Source organism: Hemiscyllium ocellatum, chromosome 24 (genome assembly GCF_020745735.1).
Source record: "Hemiscyllium ocellatum isolate sHemOce1 chromosome 24, sHemOce1.pat.X.cur, whole genome shotgun sequence".
Lineage (NCBI taxonomy): Eukaryota > Metazoa > Chordata > Chondrichthyes > Orectolobiformes > Hemiscylliidae > Hemiscyllium > Hemiscyllium ocellatum.
Window position 1 is genome coordinate 4,153,556 of NC_083424.1, and position 20,165 is coordinate 4,173,720.

The 20,165-nt window shown below is 44.5% G+C and overlaps 1 protein-coding gene across 6 annotated transcripts in view; it reads left to right on the forward strand.

The window, feature by feature from the left end:
- The first annotated feature begins 482 nt into the window (after positions 1-482).
- ulk1b (unc-51 like autophagy activating kinase 1) overlaps positions 483-20,165 on the forward strand; it is a 101,567-nt gene continuing 81,884 nt past the window's right edge. For all 6 annotated transcript variants that reach the window (XM_060843373.1, XM_060843372.1, XM_060843374.1 and 3 more), the window contains exons 1-3: positions 483-1,230; positions 1,907-1,999; positions 2,127-2,168. In XM_060843373.1, coding sequence (XP_060699356.1) covers positions 1,141-1,230; positions 1,907-1,999; positions 2,127-2,168 — 225 coding nt within the window. In that variant the 5' untranslated portion in view covers positions 483-1,140. The remainder of the gene's footprint in view (positions 1,231-1,906; positions 2,000-2,126; positions 2,169-20,165) is intronic.

Here is a 20,165-nt window from a genome sequence, read left to right on the forward strand (position 1 = left end):
GCCCAGGTAATGTTCTGGGGACCCAGGTTGGAATCCCCTATAGTTTGGATGGAGCAAGGCAGATTTCTGGTGGTGAAATTTGAATTCAATACAAAGCTGGAATTAAAGAGTCTAACAATGGCAATGAATCCATTGTTGATTCTCAGGAAAACTCATCTGGTTCCTTTTTGGGAAGGAAATTGTCATCCTTTCCTGGTCTAACCACATGAGACCCCAGACCCACAGCAATGGTGCTGACTCTGAACTGCCTTATGGGCAACAAATGCTTGCCTCGCCAGTGGTCCTGCTATCCCGTGAATGAATAAAGAGCTAGCACATACGAGACGGGCCGAATGGACTCTTTCTTTGGGCCAGCTACGCGTGGTTAATCTGGTTTGCTGTTGAAATTTGGGTGCGTGTGTGTCTGCAGGGAAAGAGTTAAACAGTCCAGCTGCTGTGTTGACTTTGCTGCAGTTTCCGCTCAGCAGCGACAGAGAGAAACAGAGAGAGCAGGCTGGGGCTGACACACAGAAAAAGCGCCTGCGCGTTTCCAGAAACGCTAAGACAGAGAGAGAGGAAAATAACAAACAGGGTTCTTTGTCTCATCGTCGGGAGTGTTTCTCGCCCAGAGAGAGCTCAGATACTGTGGGATCAGCTTGCTGGCAGAGTGCACATCGACTTCAGTGGAAACGTGGCCCCTTTTTCTCCCCCAGTGTAGCAGAATACTTTGGAACAGTAACCAGCGAGGAGTCTGTCTCTTTACCTCGGTATCTCAGCTGTCCTTTGTATACAAACAGCCTCCAGCTCGGGATTGCAGACACACATACACATATATACATACTGCAGTCTACCATGGAGACAAAGAGGGCTCTGAGAATCGCCAGCCAACTCTGATCACTCAGGAGATGCAGATCGACCTGTTACTACAAAAAAAAACAATGTACGAAAAGGCATCGGCGGAGAGAGAGCAACAGCCCCTGGACATGGCAGGAGAGAGGGATGCTTTCTGGTCTGACTGCCCAGAGATCTGCCCTGCTCCATCCAATCCCTAATCGGAACCTCCCTGGCGTGGCTGAGAACTGGGAGAGAGGAATTCAGATAAACCAGAGCACCAAATAATTTCAGCAAAACAAAACAAAAGAAGTATTGAGAGGAGAGGCGATGGAGAGTGTGGGGAAATTCGAATTCAACCGACAGGATCTGATCGGGCATGGGGCTTTCGCTGTAGTTTTCAAAGGCCGTTACATCGAGGTAAATTTCAGTGGCCAGTGTCCCCCAAGGAGGGATACTGCGGGTCTTGGACACACTGTCCATCCGTGTTGGATCTTTCTGTTCCTTCTCGACTTGCTTTCTCGGATTGCAGCAGATTTTCTGCACTTCCACTGAATGTCTGTCTAATATTTTCGAGAAGTGTCTGAATTTCGCCCGGTCGCATTATTGACTGAGCGTTTGGAGGACACTCTTGTCTGCACCAGGCCGGGACAAGTTAGGGCAAGTCTGCTTTCACACGGCCCTGAGGTTCTGCAGTGCTGCTGAGGCTAATTTCCCCCAGTCAGCTTTATACAGCAGGATCTCACAGCTCAATCTGTACAGCAAAACAAAAACAGAAATTGCTGGGGTAACTCAGCAGGTCAAGCAGCATACGTTAATATGAACAGTTCAGAAGAAGGTTACTCTGTCTCTCTGCACAGATGCTGCCAGATCTGCTGAGTTCCTCCAGCAATTTCTGTTTTTGTTTGTTTGAGATCTCCAGCAGTTCTTTGTTTTAGCTCGCCCTGTACGTGTCCACTCAATCCTCAATAAAAATTAACCTCACATATGCCATACTTCTTACCCGTCCCCAGGTGCACGGAAAAATGGGGAGGGTGCTATTTGTTTCCAATAGAAGAAATCGAACTGATTTCAGCAATTACAAACTTTATTTCAGAAACACGACTGGGAAGTTGCCATTAAATGTATCAACAAGAAAAACCTAGCAAAGTCACAAACCCTTCTGGGAAAAGAAATTAAAATATTGAAGGTAAGGACATCGCTTCATTTGATGCTTTCTAATTTTTCGATTTTTAGCAATAATACAGTCAGTGCTACCATCAGGAATGCTAGTGAAGTTTAGCCGATTAATCCTGTGGTGTTATGTTCTCTTCCAGGAACTGAAACATGACAATATTGTGGCGTTGTATGACTTTCAGGTATTTGCATGCTATTTTTGATAAAGTCAAAGCCAAAGTTTCTTATTTTAGGCAAGTGTTTTTTTTAAAATAGAGAATGTCCTAATTTTATTTGTAATTTAGTTTGAGGGTCAGATCCAGATAATTTACACTGCACTTATTCACAGTGATAAAAGAGGGCTCTTGTGGTGCAATGATAGTGTCTCTTGCTCTGTACCAAGGGATCAGGGTTCAAATCCCACCTGGTCGAGATTGTTATAACATCTCTGAACAGGTTAATGAGGAAAATACCTTCATGGTAATCTGTGTATCACAAACAGGTAATTTATAGGCCTTTCTAAGGATTGGATTAAATTGGTTTTCAATGGTTCATAAAGGGATGGAAGATTGCTGGAACAAATATTCTAATATGCCTCTGATGTGTTTGGGATTATTTGCACCCTGGAGTTTGGATTGATGGGATTACCCCTCTGCCCCTGGTTTGATTGGGATATTTACCCTCTGCCCCTGGTTTGATTGGGATATTTACCCTCTGTATTTGGATTGATGGGACTATCCCCTCTGGCCCTGGTTTGATTGGGATATTTACCCTCTGTATTTGGATTGATGGGACTATCCCCTCTGGCCCTGGTTTGATTGGGATATTTACCCTCTGTATTTGGATTGATGGGACTATCCCCTCTGGCCCTGGTTTGATTGGGATATTTACCCTCTGTATTTGGATTGATGGGACTATCCCCTCTGGCCCTGGTTTGATTGGGATATTTACCCTCTGTATTTGGATTGATGAGATTACCCCCCTCTGCCCCTGGTTTGATTGGGATTATTGACCCCCGACCTCTGGAATATCTTTGTCGAAGAATCTTCTGGTTTGTGTTGTTTTGGGTTCGCGCATGCGCAGGGAGCCAACAGCTGATCGATTGTTGATACTTTTTCCCAGGGCCCGGAACTCCACTGCGCTTGCGCAAGGGGTTGACAACCTCTCGCAGAGGCTCCTGGGGAATGTAGTCCATTGCTCCTTCTGCTACAATGGGGCTCGGGTTCGCGCAGAACTACAACCCCCAGGGCAGCTGTGCGCGCCCATGTAGCAACACGTAACATGGGCTGTTGCAAACAGAGCCGGGGTTGATTGGGCAAACCAGGGTCTCCCTATGTGACAGTTTTGTAGGAATCATGACTAAGGTTACCCATTGCATGTACTGTACTAGCTGGTACCAAAAATAACCAGAGCTGCACTTTTGCTTGAACTGCTTGTAACCTCCTGAACATTATATTAGTTCCTGGGACAAAGGCAAAGAATAGAACTAGGGGCCCTGAATAAAAGACACTCCCTCATTAATCCAGAAGTTCAGGAGAACCCTCTTTTACTGGAAACTCCATGGGAAGTGGTCAAAGTGATTTAAGGGGAAGTTGGAAAAGGAAAATAAGTGGATATGTAAACAGGAAAATAGTACATTTTTGTAGCACCTTTTGTGTCCTTGGATCATCTGAAACTGCTTTAAAGCTACAGAAATGGATGTAGGTTTGTTTTCAGACGTTTCATCACCATACTAGGTAACATCATGAGTGAGCCTCCAGATGAAGCACTGGTGGTATAGCCCGCTTTCTATTTATGTGTTTATTTTTTTGGGTCGGTGATGTCATTTCCTGTGGTGACGTCTTTTTCTCAGGGTGGTAATTAGGATCAACAGAGGAACTACGAAGGGCAGAGGAAAATCACCTATACACAGTTTGTACAAAATGAACAGGGACCGAATGAACACAGTCCACAGATTTCTCAGCAACAAACCCAAATAAGTAGATAAAACACGTCCAGCAACCCTAGCCATTCTCCCCTACATCAAAGGCATCTCAGAAATGACTGCCAGACTACTCAGACCTCTTGGCATCATGGTAGCCCACAAACCCACCAACACACGAAAACAGCAGCTAATGAACTTGAAGGACCCTATACAGACAACAAGCAAAACTATTGCTATTTGCAAAATACCTTGCAATAACTGTAACAAATACTGCATTGGACAAACAGGAAGATAACTAGCCACCAGCATACATGAATACCAACTAAGTACAAAATGACATGACGCTTTCTCACTAGTATCCTTACATGCAGATGAGGAAGGACACCACTTTGACTGGGTCAACACATCCATCCTAGGACAAGCCAAACCGAGACACGCATGCATGGCACTCCAACCGGAACTCTGCCAACAAACACATTGACTTGGATCCCATCTACCACCCCCTGTGAAAAAGAACAGGAAATGATGTCACCATAGGAAATGACATCAACGCCAGGAAACCTTAACACATAAATAGAAAATGGGCCATATCACCAGTGCTTCATCCGGAGGCTCATTGATGATGTTACTTAGTATGGTGACAAAACGTCATTCAGAACCTCAACCTGAGCTACAAATCTTCTCAAAACTCGCTACTGAAATAATTGGTGCCAGCATTGTTGTAACGAGGGAAAGGAAGTAGCCAGTTTATGCATAACAAGATCCCACACATAGCAATGTTATAATCATCAGATTGGACACCTCACCGTACCAGGAAGAATCTCCCTTCTCTTTTGAATAGTTTTGGAATCCTTATGTCACATGAAAGAGTAGAGAGGGTCTTGGTTTACTGTCTCATCTGAAAAGGCAAAACTTGCAGAGTGTAGTGCGATGCTGCATGGACATGTTGGGCTGAATTTTGTGTTGTAAATTTTATGCAAGTTGGGTCTTTTCGCTCTTTGTTGAGGATTGCACATAATACATTTCTTTTGTTTATCTGTGCAAAGTTTTAGCTGGGGTGATGTTTTCTGATTTAACAACTGCAGCCAAACATTCATAACGTTTGTGCCATTTGTCAAAATAAGCTGTGATTTTTACCGAATGACGCTCATGGAGATAATGACTCACTGAGACCAGAAGGCATTTCTTTCCATTTGTCACACATCAGGAGACTGTCCAACCCAATGTGCCTGTGCCAGCTATTTCTTAAATTATTCTTTCAGAGGATATGGACATTGCTGGCAAGCCTTGCATTTATTGCCCATATCAAACAGTCCTGTAAAAGGTGGTGGGCTGCCTTCCTGAACCCCTACAGTCTATGTGTATGTTAGATCCACAATGTTGTTAGCAAGAGATTTCCAGGATTTTAACCCAGTGACACTGAAGGAACTGCGATATATTTCCAAGGCAGGATGACGTGCGGCAGGGGGTGGTGTTCCCATGTATCTGCTGTCCTTGTCCTTTTGAAAGGTCTATCCAATTAGTCCCACTCCACCTGCAATTTGTTATCCTTTCCAAGTCCTTACTCAATTATTTGGAAAGTACAAATTGAATATCTTTGCAATGCTTTGCACAATTTACATCACAGCATTGATATGAAGGTCTCTGAAGGTTTTGGATTCTAGTCAGCGAGAGTCTCACAAAAAGCATCAGTATTGTTATTCACCATTGCGTATGTCTAGTGTATTGTGCTTAATGGGAGCTTTTTTTAGATTAGATTACTTCATGGGATTAGATTAGATTACTTACAGTGTGGAAACAGGCCCTTTGGCCCAACAAGTCCACACCGACCCGCCGAAGCGAACCCCACCCATACCCCTACATATACTCCTTACCTAACACTACGGGCAATTTAGCATGGCCAATTCACCTGACCCGCACATCTTTGGACTGTGGGAGGAAACCGGAGCACCCGGAGGAAACCCACGCAGACACGGGGAGAACGTGCAAACTCCACACAGTCAGTCGCCTGAGGCGGGAATTGAACCCAGGTCCCTGGCGCTGTGAGGCAGCAGTGCTAACCACTGTGCCACCGTGCCGCCCTTCAAGCTTGTTAATTTTGCAGTTTTACATCGTGGTTAAACCATCCCTGGCCTTGCATCTCCAAATCTCTGTAACTTCCTCCAGCCCTTTAAGCCTCTGAGATATCTGTGCTCCTCCGACTCTGGCTGATTTTAGCCACTCCACTACATCAGTCACAATCTGCCACCTCAGAGAAGGTGAGGACTGCAGATGCTGGAGATCAGAGTCGAGAGTGTGGTGCTGGAAAAGCACAGCAGGTCAGGCAACATCCGGGGGCAGGAGAATCGACATTTCGGGCATAAGCCCTTCATCTGGAATCTGCCACCTACACATTCACAGTATCACTGCTGAGATTAATGGGGTGGGAGCTGTACAGAGTGCACCCTCAGACGTTCAGTTTGCCTGAGATGCCATGTTCAATTGTCAGCACCGTACTGTAATCTTTCATACTCACAACAAATTAGCTCAGGGCACGATCAGAAAGTTTTTGATTTTGAAAATTTGAAATAAATGTTAGAATTTTACACCTGTGTCATTAATACTTTGCTCCACATCAGAATATGTGGTGAATAGAAGAATGCTCACTTTCCGACAAGTGCAAAATAAAAATGTAGGAGTTTAAAGTGTGACTTTGTAGAGGTCATACAGTGATACAGGCCCTTCAGCCCAACTTGTCCATGCCAACCAAAGATCCTGAACTGAACTAGTTCCATTTCCCTGAGTCTGATCCATATCCCTCTAAACCTTTCCTATCCATGTATCTGTCCAAACATCTTTTAAATGTTGTAATTGTACCTACCTGCCTCTACCACTTGCTCTGGCAGCTCGCTTATATACCCTCTGTGTGAAAAGGTTGGCCCCCAGGTCCCTTTTAAATATTTCCTCCCTCACTTTAAACCAATGTCCTCTAGTTTTGGACACTCCTTCCCTGGGGAAAAAGACCTTAGCTATTTACCTTATCTATCCCCTCATGATTTTATAAACCTCAATGAGGTCACCCCTCAGCTTCCTATACTCTGGTGAAAAATGACTCAACCCAGCCTTCTAACTCAAACCCTCCAGTCTTGGTAACATCATTGTGGATTTTTTTTTTGCATCCTTCCTACAGCAGGGTGATCAGAATTGTGTACTGAACTCTAAATGTGGCCTTACACATAACATGATATCCCAACTCCTGTACTCAAAGCTGTGACTGATGAAAGCAAATTACTTCTTCAACACATCTACCTGTGACCCCACTCTGAAGAAACTGGGACACTCTAGATAGAAATTAAATGTTTCTGGGGCTTTGGGTTTTTGTCATTTTGGGGACTAAAATGTAACAATAATGCACCATTGGTCTAGTGCTTTGAACTTCACAGCACCATAATGAGACACAGATGCAGAGAGGCAATGGGAATGGGATTTAGTGTGTGCAAGGATATATGAGCTGTGGTGGATTACAGCTGATACTGGATGGAGGGGCGGAATCAGCGAACAGTGTTATAGAATTGTTGAGGATCTCAGTCAAATGTAACAGAATGTTCCACATTTTCACTGCACTCGGGGGACAGAGACTTCTAAATCTCTGACTGGATTTATAATTGATGGTCTTCTGCAGGCAAGGTGATGGCCTAGTGGAACTATCACCAGAATATTAACCCAGAGACCCAGATAATGTTCTGGAGACCTGGGTTCCCCACCTGCTAAGGCAGATGGTGGGGGTTGGATCCAATAAAAAGCTGGAATTAAGAGTCAAATATTGACCATGAAACTGTTGTCAGTTGCTTCACTAATGTCCTTTAGGGAAGGGAACTGCCATCCTTACCTGGTCTTGGGCCTACATGTGACTCCAGACCCATAGCAATGTGGTTGACTTTTACCTTAGCTGTCCTTGGGACAGTTAGGGATGAGCATGCAACAGTAGTGGACTCGCCAACTTTAAGAGCATTTAAATGGTCATTAGATAAAAAAAAGGATGAAAATGGAAAAGAGTAGAATGGATGGACTTCAGATTAGTTTCACAGGTCGGTGCAACATCGTGGGCTGAAGGGTCTGTACTGCACTGTTAATGTTCTATGTACCAAGCATCATTGCATGATTGAATTAAAAAACATTATTTTGACTCTCTCAAGTGACAATACCTACTTCATCTCTTCTCCATCAAATCCCTCTGTAATCTTAAAACAAAGACTGTAAGACATAGGAGAAGAAATTAGGCCATTCAGCCCATCGAGTCTGCTCCACCATTCAATCATGGCTGATAAGTTTCTCAATCCTATTGTCTCATGTTCTCGTCATATCTCTGGATCCCTGTGGATTCAGGAAAGGAATTGCTTACAGCTTCTCTGTGAAACCAGATGGAAGTAGAAGGTGGTGGGTTCATGGAGATTCATTACCCCCTCAATGCTGATCTTTGCGTGTCACATCAATGAAAGATACAGTTTGAATGAAGTTGTCTCCCAGAGTGAGGACAGGCTCCCAGGATCCAAGTCTCACCAAGGGAGGGGCTTTTATTTAAAAAGCATAGAGTCATAGAGATGTACAGTATGGACACAGTATGGACACAGATCCTTTGGTCTAACCTGTCCATGTCAACCAGATACCCTAAATTAATCTAGTCCCATTTGCCAGCACTTGGCCCATCTCCCTCCAAACTCTTCCTATTCATATACCCATCCATACACCTTTTAAATGTTGCAGTTGTACCAGCCTCCACCACTTCCTTTGGCTGCTCATTCCATACACGTACCACCCTATGTGTGAAAAAGTTGCCACTTAAGTCTCTTCTAAATTTTTCCCCTCTCACACTAAACATGTGCCCTCTAGTTCTGGATTCCCCCAACCCAGGCAAAAGACCTATTCACCTTAACCCTGATCCTCATGATTTTATAAACTTATATAAGGTCACCCCTCAGTCTCTGACACTCCAGGTAAACAACCCCAGCTTATTCAGCCTCTCCCTATAGGTCAAACTCTCCAGCCCTGGCACATGTTTCCTCTTTCATTGTGACAGTTTTGTTTTAGTTCCAGGTCCCAAATGGAATCTGGTTTTCGAATTAAAAAGTAAAAGTCAGAGAATGTGAACTGAGAGTGTGATCACAGCGTGGGAGACCAGGCAGAGCCCTTTGTTCCTGTAGAGAAGAAAAGGCTGAAGAGTGACCTGACAGAGATCATTAACATTCTGAAAGAGTTAGTACAAACATAGGAAATAGGAGCTGGAGTAGACCATTCGGCCCCTTGAGCCTGCTCCACCATTCAATAAGATCATGGTTGATCTGTTTCCTTTTGAATGCCACATTCCCATCTCTGCCGAATAACCTGAGATTCCCCTGGCTAATGAGAATCTGGGGTAAATGTTGATGTTTCCCCTTTGTGGGGGAGGACAGAATCGGGGCCATGGGAATGAGAGGGACGTGACTAACAGGGATTTTAGGACAAACCTTTCAGAAAGCCCTGAGGGTGGGGAAACAGCGAGGCCTGCTCCCCACCCCCCTACCCAGAGGAGAGGGGTCGGGGGGGTGGTGTGGTGTGGGATGAGCTGTGTTGTACAGTTGCCTTGAAGGAGCAAGCTGGATAAATGCTTGAGGGAGACAGTAACAGGTGAAGATGATGACAGGGTGAGAGGGAGAAGAGTAAGGGGAGGTCTGTGCAGAGTGGAAACAGCAACAACGAGCAGTTGGAGTTTCCTTGGTAAGTTTCTTGCAGAAGTCAAAAATTACAAACGCCCAATATCACTTGAATTTAATGGAGTGGGAACTGTGCAGTGTGGAGTTTGATGTCTTTATTTGGTTCCATGTTAGTGTTTACATACATATACTGTTTACTGAAGAGATGACCATCACAGAATTGTTAGAGCACAGAAAGAGGCCATTAATCCCATCATGTTCACATCATCTCTCTCTCTCTCTCTCTCTCTATGAGCAATTGACTGAATGCCATTCATCTGCTTCCTCACCATTATTCCTGAGCGTTGTTCCTTTCCCAGTAACAGTCTAACTGCCTTGGAGTTCAATGAATGAACCTGCCTCCAATACATTCTCTGGCAGTGCGTTCTCAATCTTAACTACTCATAGCATGGCATAGAAAATAGGAGCAAGTGGTAGGCCATTTGGCCCATCAAACCCTATCAGCATGATCATGGCTGATCCTCCATCTCAACACCATTCTCCCATTCACTCCCTATTGTGGGACTGTGTCCCCACAAACCCTCGTCCACATATTTGCCCAATCATTCAGCTTGTCTAAATTGCCCTGAAGCCCCTTTAAACCTTCATCACCTCTCACACTTCCAGCTAGTTAGAACAGAGAACAGCAGAGAACAATACAGCACAGGGACAGGCCCTTCGGCCCTCCAAACCTGTGCTGCCACATTTTTGCATAGTTTTGTATTGTCAGTGATATTACATTCAATTGCATCATCCAAGTCGTTGATATATATTATGAATAACTGGAGCCTAAGCACAAAACCCTATGATACTGGTCACCATCTTCCACTGAAAAGGACCCATTCATTCCTGTTCTGTTTCCTGTATATTAGCCATTCTCAGTCCATGCTTATGTCCAAAACATCAACTCTCCTGCTCCTCTGTTGCAGCCTGACCTGCTGTGCTTTTCCAGCATCGTGCTTTTCAACTCTAATTTTTCAGCATCTGCAGTCCTCACTTTTTCCCAATACAGGTATATTACCCCCAATCTCATGTGCTTGGATTTTATGAATTAACCTCTTTTGTGAAAAGTTAGCCATAACTTTCTGAAAATTCACATCCACCACAAACACTGGCTGTCCCTCATGAGTCATGAGGCGTATGGCACAGACACATCCTCAATAAACTCCAGTGTACCTGTCAAACATGATTTCCATTTAATAATCCATGTTGACTTTGCGTAATACTGTTGATATTTTTTAAGTGTAATGTTATCACATGCTTTATAATAGATGACAGCATGGGCCTTATGACAGATATCAGGCTAAGGGGTCTGTAATTTTCTGGTTTCTATCTCCCTCCTTTTTTAGACAGTGGGGTTACACTTGCTGCCCCAAATCTGCAGACAGTTTAAGACAGCAACTAACACATGCATTATTCCCACTCCCACCTCCTTTTCTGCCCAGTGATGTGGATTTTCAGGTCCAAGGCATTTATCAGTTTTCAGCCACATTGGTTTCTCCATCACTACTTTTTAACAAGCACTAATTTCCTTCAATTCTTCTGCACAAAAGACCTTTATTTGATTGGCATTTCTGGCCAGTTCTTTTCTGTCTTCTTCCTTGAAGACGGAACAAAGGTAGTTATTTAGCTGCTCTGTCATTTCTTTGTTCTCTATTATCGGTTCTCCTGACTCAGACAGTGAGGGATCTACATTTGACTTTAATAATCTTTTTTCGTTTTGCATTCACATGGAAGCTCTTACAGTCTGCTTTTGTGTTCCTTGCAGTGTTGCCAACGTGGTTTGCCCATCAATATGTAGATTGAGATGACCTACACTTTCTGCTGCACCCCTATTGTTTGCATCTTTTGGCAGTTTTTTTCTCTGTCTGGATCCCTCATGAAGTTGTGTACCTCTGTCACCCAAGGAAAATGGTGCTGAATTCTCTAATCTATAACTTGTTAAAGCTCCAAGTAAAATTAGAATTTGCTACCTGTTTAGTTATTGTCTCATTTCTGTGCTGTGAATTAAATTCTATCTTCAGGTAAGGAATGTGGGAATAGCAGTAGACCCCATTTAGCCGCTCAAGCTTGTTCTTCGCTGATCTGTGCCCTAGCTCCATATAACTGCCTTTGGCCCATATCCCTTAACACCTTCACTAAATAAAGATGTATCTATCTTAGATTTAAAATGATCCAGCATCCACTGCAGTTTATGGAAGAGAGTTCCAGACCTCTCCCACCCTTTGTGTGTCGAAGTGGTTCCTAACATCTCTCCTGAACGCTCTGGCCCTCATTGTCAGACTGTGCCCCTAGTTCTCGAAGTCCTAACCAGGGGAAATAGTTTCTCTTTATCTGACCCTGTCTTTTCTGGTTGATATCTTGAAGACTTCAATCAGATCACCCCTTAACTTCCTAAATTCTAGGACTAGTTTGTATAATCTCTCCTCATAACTTAACCCCTGAAGTATCCTAGAATTTCAATTACTGGGGTGTTGTGTGTATGTGTTTTAGAACCTGACCAGGGAGAGTAATCAGTGCAAAGATGTTTTCTTCTGTAGATTCATGTTTATTTTTTGGAACCATCTTTATGGCAGTTCCCAATTGACATTCATTTCCCTTGATTTGGAGGTGCCGGTGTTGGACTGGGGTGGACAAAGTTAAAAATCGCATAACACGAGGTTATAGTCCAAAAGGTTTATTTGCAAGCACAAGTTTTCAGAGTGATGCTTCTTCATCAGATAGTTGTGGAGTATAAGGTTGTAAGACACAGAATTTATAGCAAATTGTAATTTAATTGCAATTCCGGTTTCCGATAGACCAGCATGGGTCGTGGAACCAGTTGTTGTTGTGATGTTCCAATACTGGTGTGTACACTCTACTGATATGTAAATGTTTAATGTTCAATCATTGAATCCCGATGGTAGCTTCAGATTCCTCACTGGGTACTGCAAAATTGTGTGCTGATTTCGACTTTTGTAGGTCACCCTCTGACATCTGAATCAGAAGGTCAAAGACTTAAGACACACTCCAGGAAAGGACACACTCCAGATAACCAAGCAAAATGCTGGTTCAGTACTGAGGGAGTGCCGCACTGTCAGAGGGTCAGTGCTGAGGGAGCGCCTCACTGTTGGAGGGTCAGTGCTGAGGGAGTGCCGCACTGTTGGAGGGTCAGTGCTGAGGGAGTGCCGCACTGTTGGAGGGTCAGTGCTGAGGGGGTGCTGCACTGTCAGAGGGTCAGTACTGAGGGAGTGCCATACTGTCAGAGGGTCAGTGCTGAGGGAGCGCCGCACTGTCGAAGGGTCAGTGTTAAAGGGAGTGCCGCACTGTCGGAGGATCAGTGCATGGAAGTGGCACACTGTCGGAGGGTCAGCACTGAGGGAACTTCGCACTGTCGGAGGGTCAGTGCTGAGGGAGTGTCACACTGTTGTGTCGATGTAAAATAAATCCCTTCAAACCATTCAAAGGAGAGCAGGAGCGTATCCACTAATGTCCTGGACACAAGTTGTCTCTTGCCTACTTTATTAAAACAGATTATTAATTGTGTTAATGGTGCTTTGTTGCATTCAAGTTGGCTTTCACATCTCCTAGTTTACAACCGGAAATGCACTCTGAAAGTAATTCATTGGTTGTGGACAGTTTTCATTAATTATCAGATTCTGCCCACATGTTTGAGAGATGTGTCACAGCAATGGATTAGGGCTAATGTTAATATCGAAAGTAGAATTAGATTGTCTTTAACCAAACCAGTATCTGTCCTCATTAGAACCTTGTGCTTAGAGCAGGGTTCATGCTCTGTTCCTGGTTTCTTAGCCATGTTCCAGTGTGTAGAAACTGTCTCATAAAGCACTGGCCCTTCACTGTTTCTCAGTCTTTATTGCTCTAAGCAGCTGAGTATGATGGATACGCTCCCTCTTCAGCAGCCAGCAATATTCAGCCATGTGTCAGTTGTGTGATATCATGTGGAATCAAACCTTTCATCATGATCTATGCCGACATGACAGATTGAATAGCCTGTTTCTGTGCTGCACTGTTCTGCTCTCTATGGTTTGCAGTTGCTCACCTCCGATGCAATATCTGAGTGTGATTTAAAGTGGAAAAATTACCTGTACTGAGTCTAAAGGAACTGCCCCTCGCAAATGTTTCCTAAATCTTCAATTGCCAGGGCAATCACTCCCACATTGACACTGCCGATGTCATTTGAACACATCCCCTCAGCGTGAACCTTGTTTTCCTGCTCATTCCATCAGTACCTTCATTTCAAATTGTCATCCCCCCGACCTGCATCCCCCCCTCTCCCCCTGCAATACTGCTCCACTGACCCTCTAAGCCTGTCCAGCCCCAGACCACTCTCAGACCTCTCTATTTCTCCACCTCTGGCTCGTTCTGAACATTGGCCTTTGTCCTTCCTCCAGCTCTCCAGGAATTCCCTCACTAAGCTCATTTGCCTTCTCTGTGTCTTGTCCTTTACAGTGCTCCTTCACACCTACAAATGCCACCACCTCACCCCAACATGCCCCAACCCAACCACCCCAACCCCCAGCCGAATGGATGCAGCCCCAACAATACTCAAAGCTTGACACCATCCAGGCCAAAGCAGCCCCCGCTAGATTGGCAGCATATTCACAAACATCCACTCCCTCCACCAGATTCCCTTATCCAGCTCCATATTAAATTGAGTTTTAAAACTGAAAGAACTGTGGATGCTGTAAATTAGACACAAAACCAGAAATTGCTGGAAAAGCTCAGCAGGTCTGGCAGCATCTGTGGAAAAAAATCAGAGTTAATGTTTCAGGTCCAGTGACCCTTCCTCAGGACTAGAAAGAAAGATCTGAGGAAGGGTCACTGGACCCAAAACATTCACTCTGATTTCGCTTCACAGACACTGCCAGATCTGCTGAACTTTTCCAGCAATTTCTGGTTTTGTTTCCAATTAAATTGAGTTTGATTTGTTTCTTTTTGTGAAGCAAGACTTTAACAATGTCCATGCAGCTGGGCGTTGTTTGTGTTTCGCTCCTTTGGTTTTGTAAGAGCAGGAAGAGCCCTGTGTAGCCCCCTGTGAGGTCATGGCTCACTATCTTGGCAATTCATCCATTTCACAAAATTGTAACTCATCCACTGTCAACTCCTCAAACTAAAAGTAGGTTATAAACAAAGTCTTAGCTGCATTTGGAATGGAGAGCTTCTTTCTTTACTTCTAAATATATTCTAAGGAACCTATTCTAAGCAGACTTCAAATGACCTGGATTTCCTGTAGCTCTGAATGTGTCCTTTAAGCTGTTCTAATACAGATAAGCTTAAGCTGTGATTATACTTGCCATCCTTGTGTCTCCCTCTATTGTGACTTACAATTGCTCTTGTATTCTGTGTAATAATTTGCTACGTACATGATGGAACATGGTCCATCTACATGCAGAGAAGATGATTGTAATTTGGTTTCAATCTGCTTGTTGTTTGTTTTCTGGGCCTGACTAAATGCCATTGAAAGTTCAGGAGACATTTGTTAATTGTCTGATGTTTGTGATTGTTCACTTGGGGGAGGGTTGAAGGCGTAGGAACTGCAGTCTCGCCTTCACAGCTGCTCATCCTTGGCATGAATTCCTTTCAATTGCTTAAGCCACAAGCTTCCAGCCTGTGCTGCGTCTGGGGGGTGTTGAAGGGGAGATGGTAGGTGCCCACCTAATCACAGGGGACTGACTGCACCAGATTTCCGTCGATCAAGTCTCTAGTACACACCCATCAATACTCAGAGGCTAGGAATACCGCAGCATGTGACTCTTGCCTGTGTGCAGAGGAAACGAGGTGGAATAAGGGAAGGGGAAAGATTGAGTGAAATGCGAGAGTCTGGTACGGCTTTTGGCTTTAGTGCCGATGGGGGAAAGGAAGTGGTGAGGTGTCTGGAGTGTGAGTAGGCAGCACAGAGACCATACAGGGTCAGTGAGGGAATTCAGTGCGTGAGAGCGAGTGAAGGAAGAAGAAATAGTCAACGACAGTGGGAGTGGGCAGAACATGAATCTTGATGGATGCAGTGGCAGAGAGAGAGTGAGTGTGAAGGAGAAGAGTGAAGAGATTGTAACCTGAGACCTTCAAGCAGCCATTAATTGACCACTGAAGGGCTTCTACTTTGGCAAGTCACAAAGGTTACCCGTGGAGATTCTCTCCTAGTACTGAGTTGGTGAGAAAAAGATTCTGTTCAGGACAAACCCAGCGAGTTATTTCCACTTCTCACCATCTTCAGGGTGGGGCAAATCATTCCATAAGATCCCAATGTGATAATAAAAAGAAATGGACTGGTAATCCAAAGGCCTAGACTATCAATCTAGAAACATTAGTTCAAATCCTCACATGGACACTGAAGAATTTCAATAAAATTTCAGTAACAGTACCCAGGGTGTTCCTGGAATAAAATAAAGCCCCTTCTGGGTCACTGGCACACTTTTAAGAAGGAGATCTGTCGTCCTTGCCTGGTTTGTCCTATATGTGACTCCAGACCCACAGCAATTTGCTTGACCCTTAAACTGCCCTCTGAAATGGCCCTAATAAGCCACTCGCTTCAAGGGTAATTGGGGGATGGAGAATAAATGCAGACTTTGTCTGCGATTCCAACACCCTGTAAATTTTTTTTTAACAATTGACAGACCATCTGTTCATAGTGCTGTTGGTTGAGTGGTAAATATTAGCCAGCACAGTGGGGATGTTTTGGCTTCTGTGCTATTGTATATGTGTCAGCATAAATGTTGGGCTCAAGTTTCAGGAGCGGGATTTGACTCCACAACTTTGCGATAGCAGTAGATGAGAGTGTGATACTTTGGGTTCGTGGGCCCTGAAATGAGAGCAAACACACAGAGGCTGTGTTTACTTTGATATTGCAGGCCATGGTAGCTCTCACACTGAGGAAGATCTTTGATCCCAAGTCAACCACACCCACAAGCTGTTTATCTATACTCCCCTGGAAGTGATCAGAAAACATGGTGACTGCCTGGTTTGAGCCAGATGGTTTGTGTGTAATTTTTGTTCGAACAATGGCCTGGTGTTTTATTTCTGGCTGGTGATAAGCGAGGGAGCTGCACTCTCACTGCTGATTGTATGACCTGGGAAAAGCCAGCTGAACAAATGGAGGTTGTAGCCTGCACCACATCCCCCTCCCTCTCCCTGAACTGACAACCTGTTTGCTTAATGGTGGGAAAGTCCCCACTCCCGCAGTCTGCTGCACTCCATCATCAAACAGTAGCGGCCCTGTGATGATTGCAAACCTGGAAGAGATTTTTTACCACCCTGTTCAAAGGTGCTATTGCACTCCTCTGGAGCAGATAAGACTTCAACCTGGACCTCTTGGCCCAGAGGTATGGACACTACCGCAGCACCACAGCAGTTCTTTCATAACCCCAATATATGATTTACAGTGTCTTCTGCCATAAAATAAAATCCTTATGAATCATATTCCCCTCTGCAGTCAATAGCTGTACTGTATCCCCATCCCCACTGACGTCAGATAAAAAAACAACCTGCAATTATATAGCAACTCCTTAACATTAATTCCTGGGCTATGGTTGCCACTGGTGCCAGCATTTATTGCCTGTCCCTAGTTGCCCCCTTGAGAAGATGGGCTGAGCCACCTTCTTGAACCTCTGCAGTCCATGTTCAGATCCATAATGCCCTGAAGGAGAGAATTCCAGGATTTTGACCCAGCCACTGTGGAGGAACGGCAATACATTTCCAAGTCAGGATGGTGAGTGGCTCGGAGGGGAACTTGCAGGGGGTGGTGTTCCCATGTATCTGCTGCCCTTGTCTTTCTAGATGGAATGGTCTTGGGTTTGGAAGGTGCTCTCTAGGCATCTTTGGTGAATTTCTGCAGTGCATCTTGTAGATGGTACACACTGCTGCTGCTGAGCAGAGTGGATATTTGTGGGCGTGATACCAATCCACTGGACTGCTTTGTCCTGGATGATATCAAGCTTCTTGAGTGTTGTTAGGGCTGCACCATCCAGACCAGTGGGGAGTATTCCATCACACTCCTGACTTGTGTCTTGTCGATGGTGGACAGGCTTTGGGGAGTCAGAAGATGAGTTACTCACTGTAGTATTTCCAGCCTCTGACCTGTTCTTATAATTTATGTAGTGAGTCTAGTTCAGTTTCTGGTCAATGGTAATCCTTACAATGTTGATAGTGGGGGTTTTAGTGCTGGTAACACCATTGAATGACAAAGAGCTGAGGTTCGATTCTCTCCTGTTGGCAATTGGCATGACGAGGCGTTTGTGTGGCGCAGATATTTCTTGCCTCTTATCAGCCCTAGCTCAGATATTATCCAGACCTTGCTGCATATGAACCTGGGCTGCTTTGGTATCTGAGGAGCCATGAAATGTGTTGAACATTGTGCAGTCATCAAAGTTATAAAAGCATCCCAGGTACTTTACTGGAGAGTTACCAAAGAACATAAACGCATAAGGAGAAATGATGAGCATTGCATTATCTAAAAACTTGATCAAAGAGATAAGTCAAAGGAAGAAAGAGTGAAAGGGTTAAAGAGTTTTAAGGAGAGAATCCCAGAGCTTTGAGAGAGCTGTGCTAAGCAATTTGACATTGTTTGATTGTAAAACTGATGGGAATTACTGGTGGCTACCGAAGGATTTGAAAATGAGGAGAATTTAATTCACAATGTCAGAAGATTGCGATGGGATTCCAGTGTAGGGTGCTAGATACCGGCTTAACATCGCTTTCCAAAGGATGGAGCAACTGAAGAGAAACAAATTGATTAGCACCAGAGAGAGGGGGACTGAGTGGGACCAGTGAAATTGTTCGTGCATAGAGCCAACGCTGACACAATGAGCTAAAATGGTCTTCTTCTGTGAAATAAATACTCTATGATTGTATCATAAAGTGAGGTTGGAATGGCCAAAGTCTCTGTGGGAGGTGTGATAAAGCATTCTAACGCCTCTATTAATTGACATTAATTAATTTTGGAGGATGGGACATCAGGTTACTAATCTCAATGTCTCCGATCCACTTTGGGAAGGTTGGAGACCATTTAGCTCCTCAAGCCATGTCACTATCCAGTGAGATCCTGCTTGATCTCAAGTTACTTAACAATGAAACCTTAATTGGAATGCTGCTCCCATGTGGATTGGAAAAGCTTCAAGGGAGAGGACTAAAAATGTGTTGCTGGAAAAGCGCAGCAGGTCAGGCAGCATCCAAGGAGCAGGAGAATCGACATTTCGGGCATGAGCCCTTCATCAGGAAGGCTCATGCCCGAAACGTTGATTCTCCTGTTCCTTGGATGCTGCCTGACCTGCTGCGCTTTTCCAGCAACACATTTTCAGCTCTGATCTCCAGCATCTGCAGACTTCACTTTCTCCTTCGAGGGACAGAGGCCAAATGCAGACAAATGGGACTAGTTTATACCTTTCAGAGAGGTAGCTCACAGCTTTTTGTTGATACCTTGCCCAAGTTTTAATTCTATTGACGTTTAGGCACCCTGAACTATTGTCCTGCTTTGTGTAACTGGTTTTGCTTTACTCTGAATTAGGTAGATCAGTAAGTTAGGGCTGTTATCAGAACATTTCTCTGTGATACTGTGGGAAAGAAAGACCCCTCCAATCTTCTTGATAACATTGGAACTCGAGGTTTGTTTGTATTAGTTAAATATCTAAGCCAAATCTGTGGCAACTTAGAAATGAACATTATATTCAGCACAAGAATATGCCATTCGGCCCAACAATTCCCTGCTTGCTCATGCCACAAACATACCTCCTCCCTTCCCCTTATCTCAGTCTTGGAGCAGCATCATTGAGATGACATCGTGAGGATTTGGTAATCTGTCTGTACTGTTGCAAAAATGCTCATCATTGATTGGTTTGGTAAATGCTCTAATCTCTGTACAATGTCGTTTTTAAAAATCAGTTTTTATCAACTGGCCAAGAGAGTTTATGAATAGAACACCGGCCGACTTGTCCATCAGTGAAGGAAATCTGCCATCCTTAACCAGTCTAGCCCATACAGAGTCATAAAGCACAGAAATAGACCCTTTGGTTCAACTCATCCATATTAACCAGGTTTCCCAAATTAAACTGGTCCCATTTCCATGTGTTTGCTCCATATCCCTGTCGTACCCACGTACCTGTCCAAATTCAGAAGAGACGACAGTGAAAGCTATGCCTGGCTTTGGGTGCTATGTGCAGAGTAGGCAGTAAACTTAATTAAAGATGGTGAAGCAAGAGACATTTCGCTTTCAAATGTAATATCAACCCAGTGGATGGTTTTACATGGTATTATCTTAACCCCCCCCCTCCAACCCTGCACTCCTCCATATCTCGGTCAACCCCCACTCCCCATCCCCAGTCCCATGACCCCTCCCTATCTCTGTAACTCCCTCCAGCCCCTACACCCCCTCCCTATCTCTGTAACCTCCTCTAGCCCCTACACCCCCTCCCTACCTCTGTAAGCCCCTCCAGCCCCTACACCCCCTCCCTATCTCTGTAATCCCTTCCAGCCCCTACACCCCCTTCCTATCTCTGTAACGTCCTCCCAGCCCGTATAACCCTCCCTATCTCTGTAATTCCCTCTAGCCCCTACACCCCCTCCCTATCTCTGTT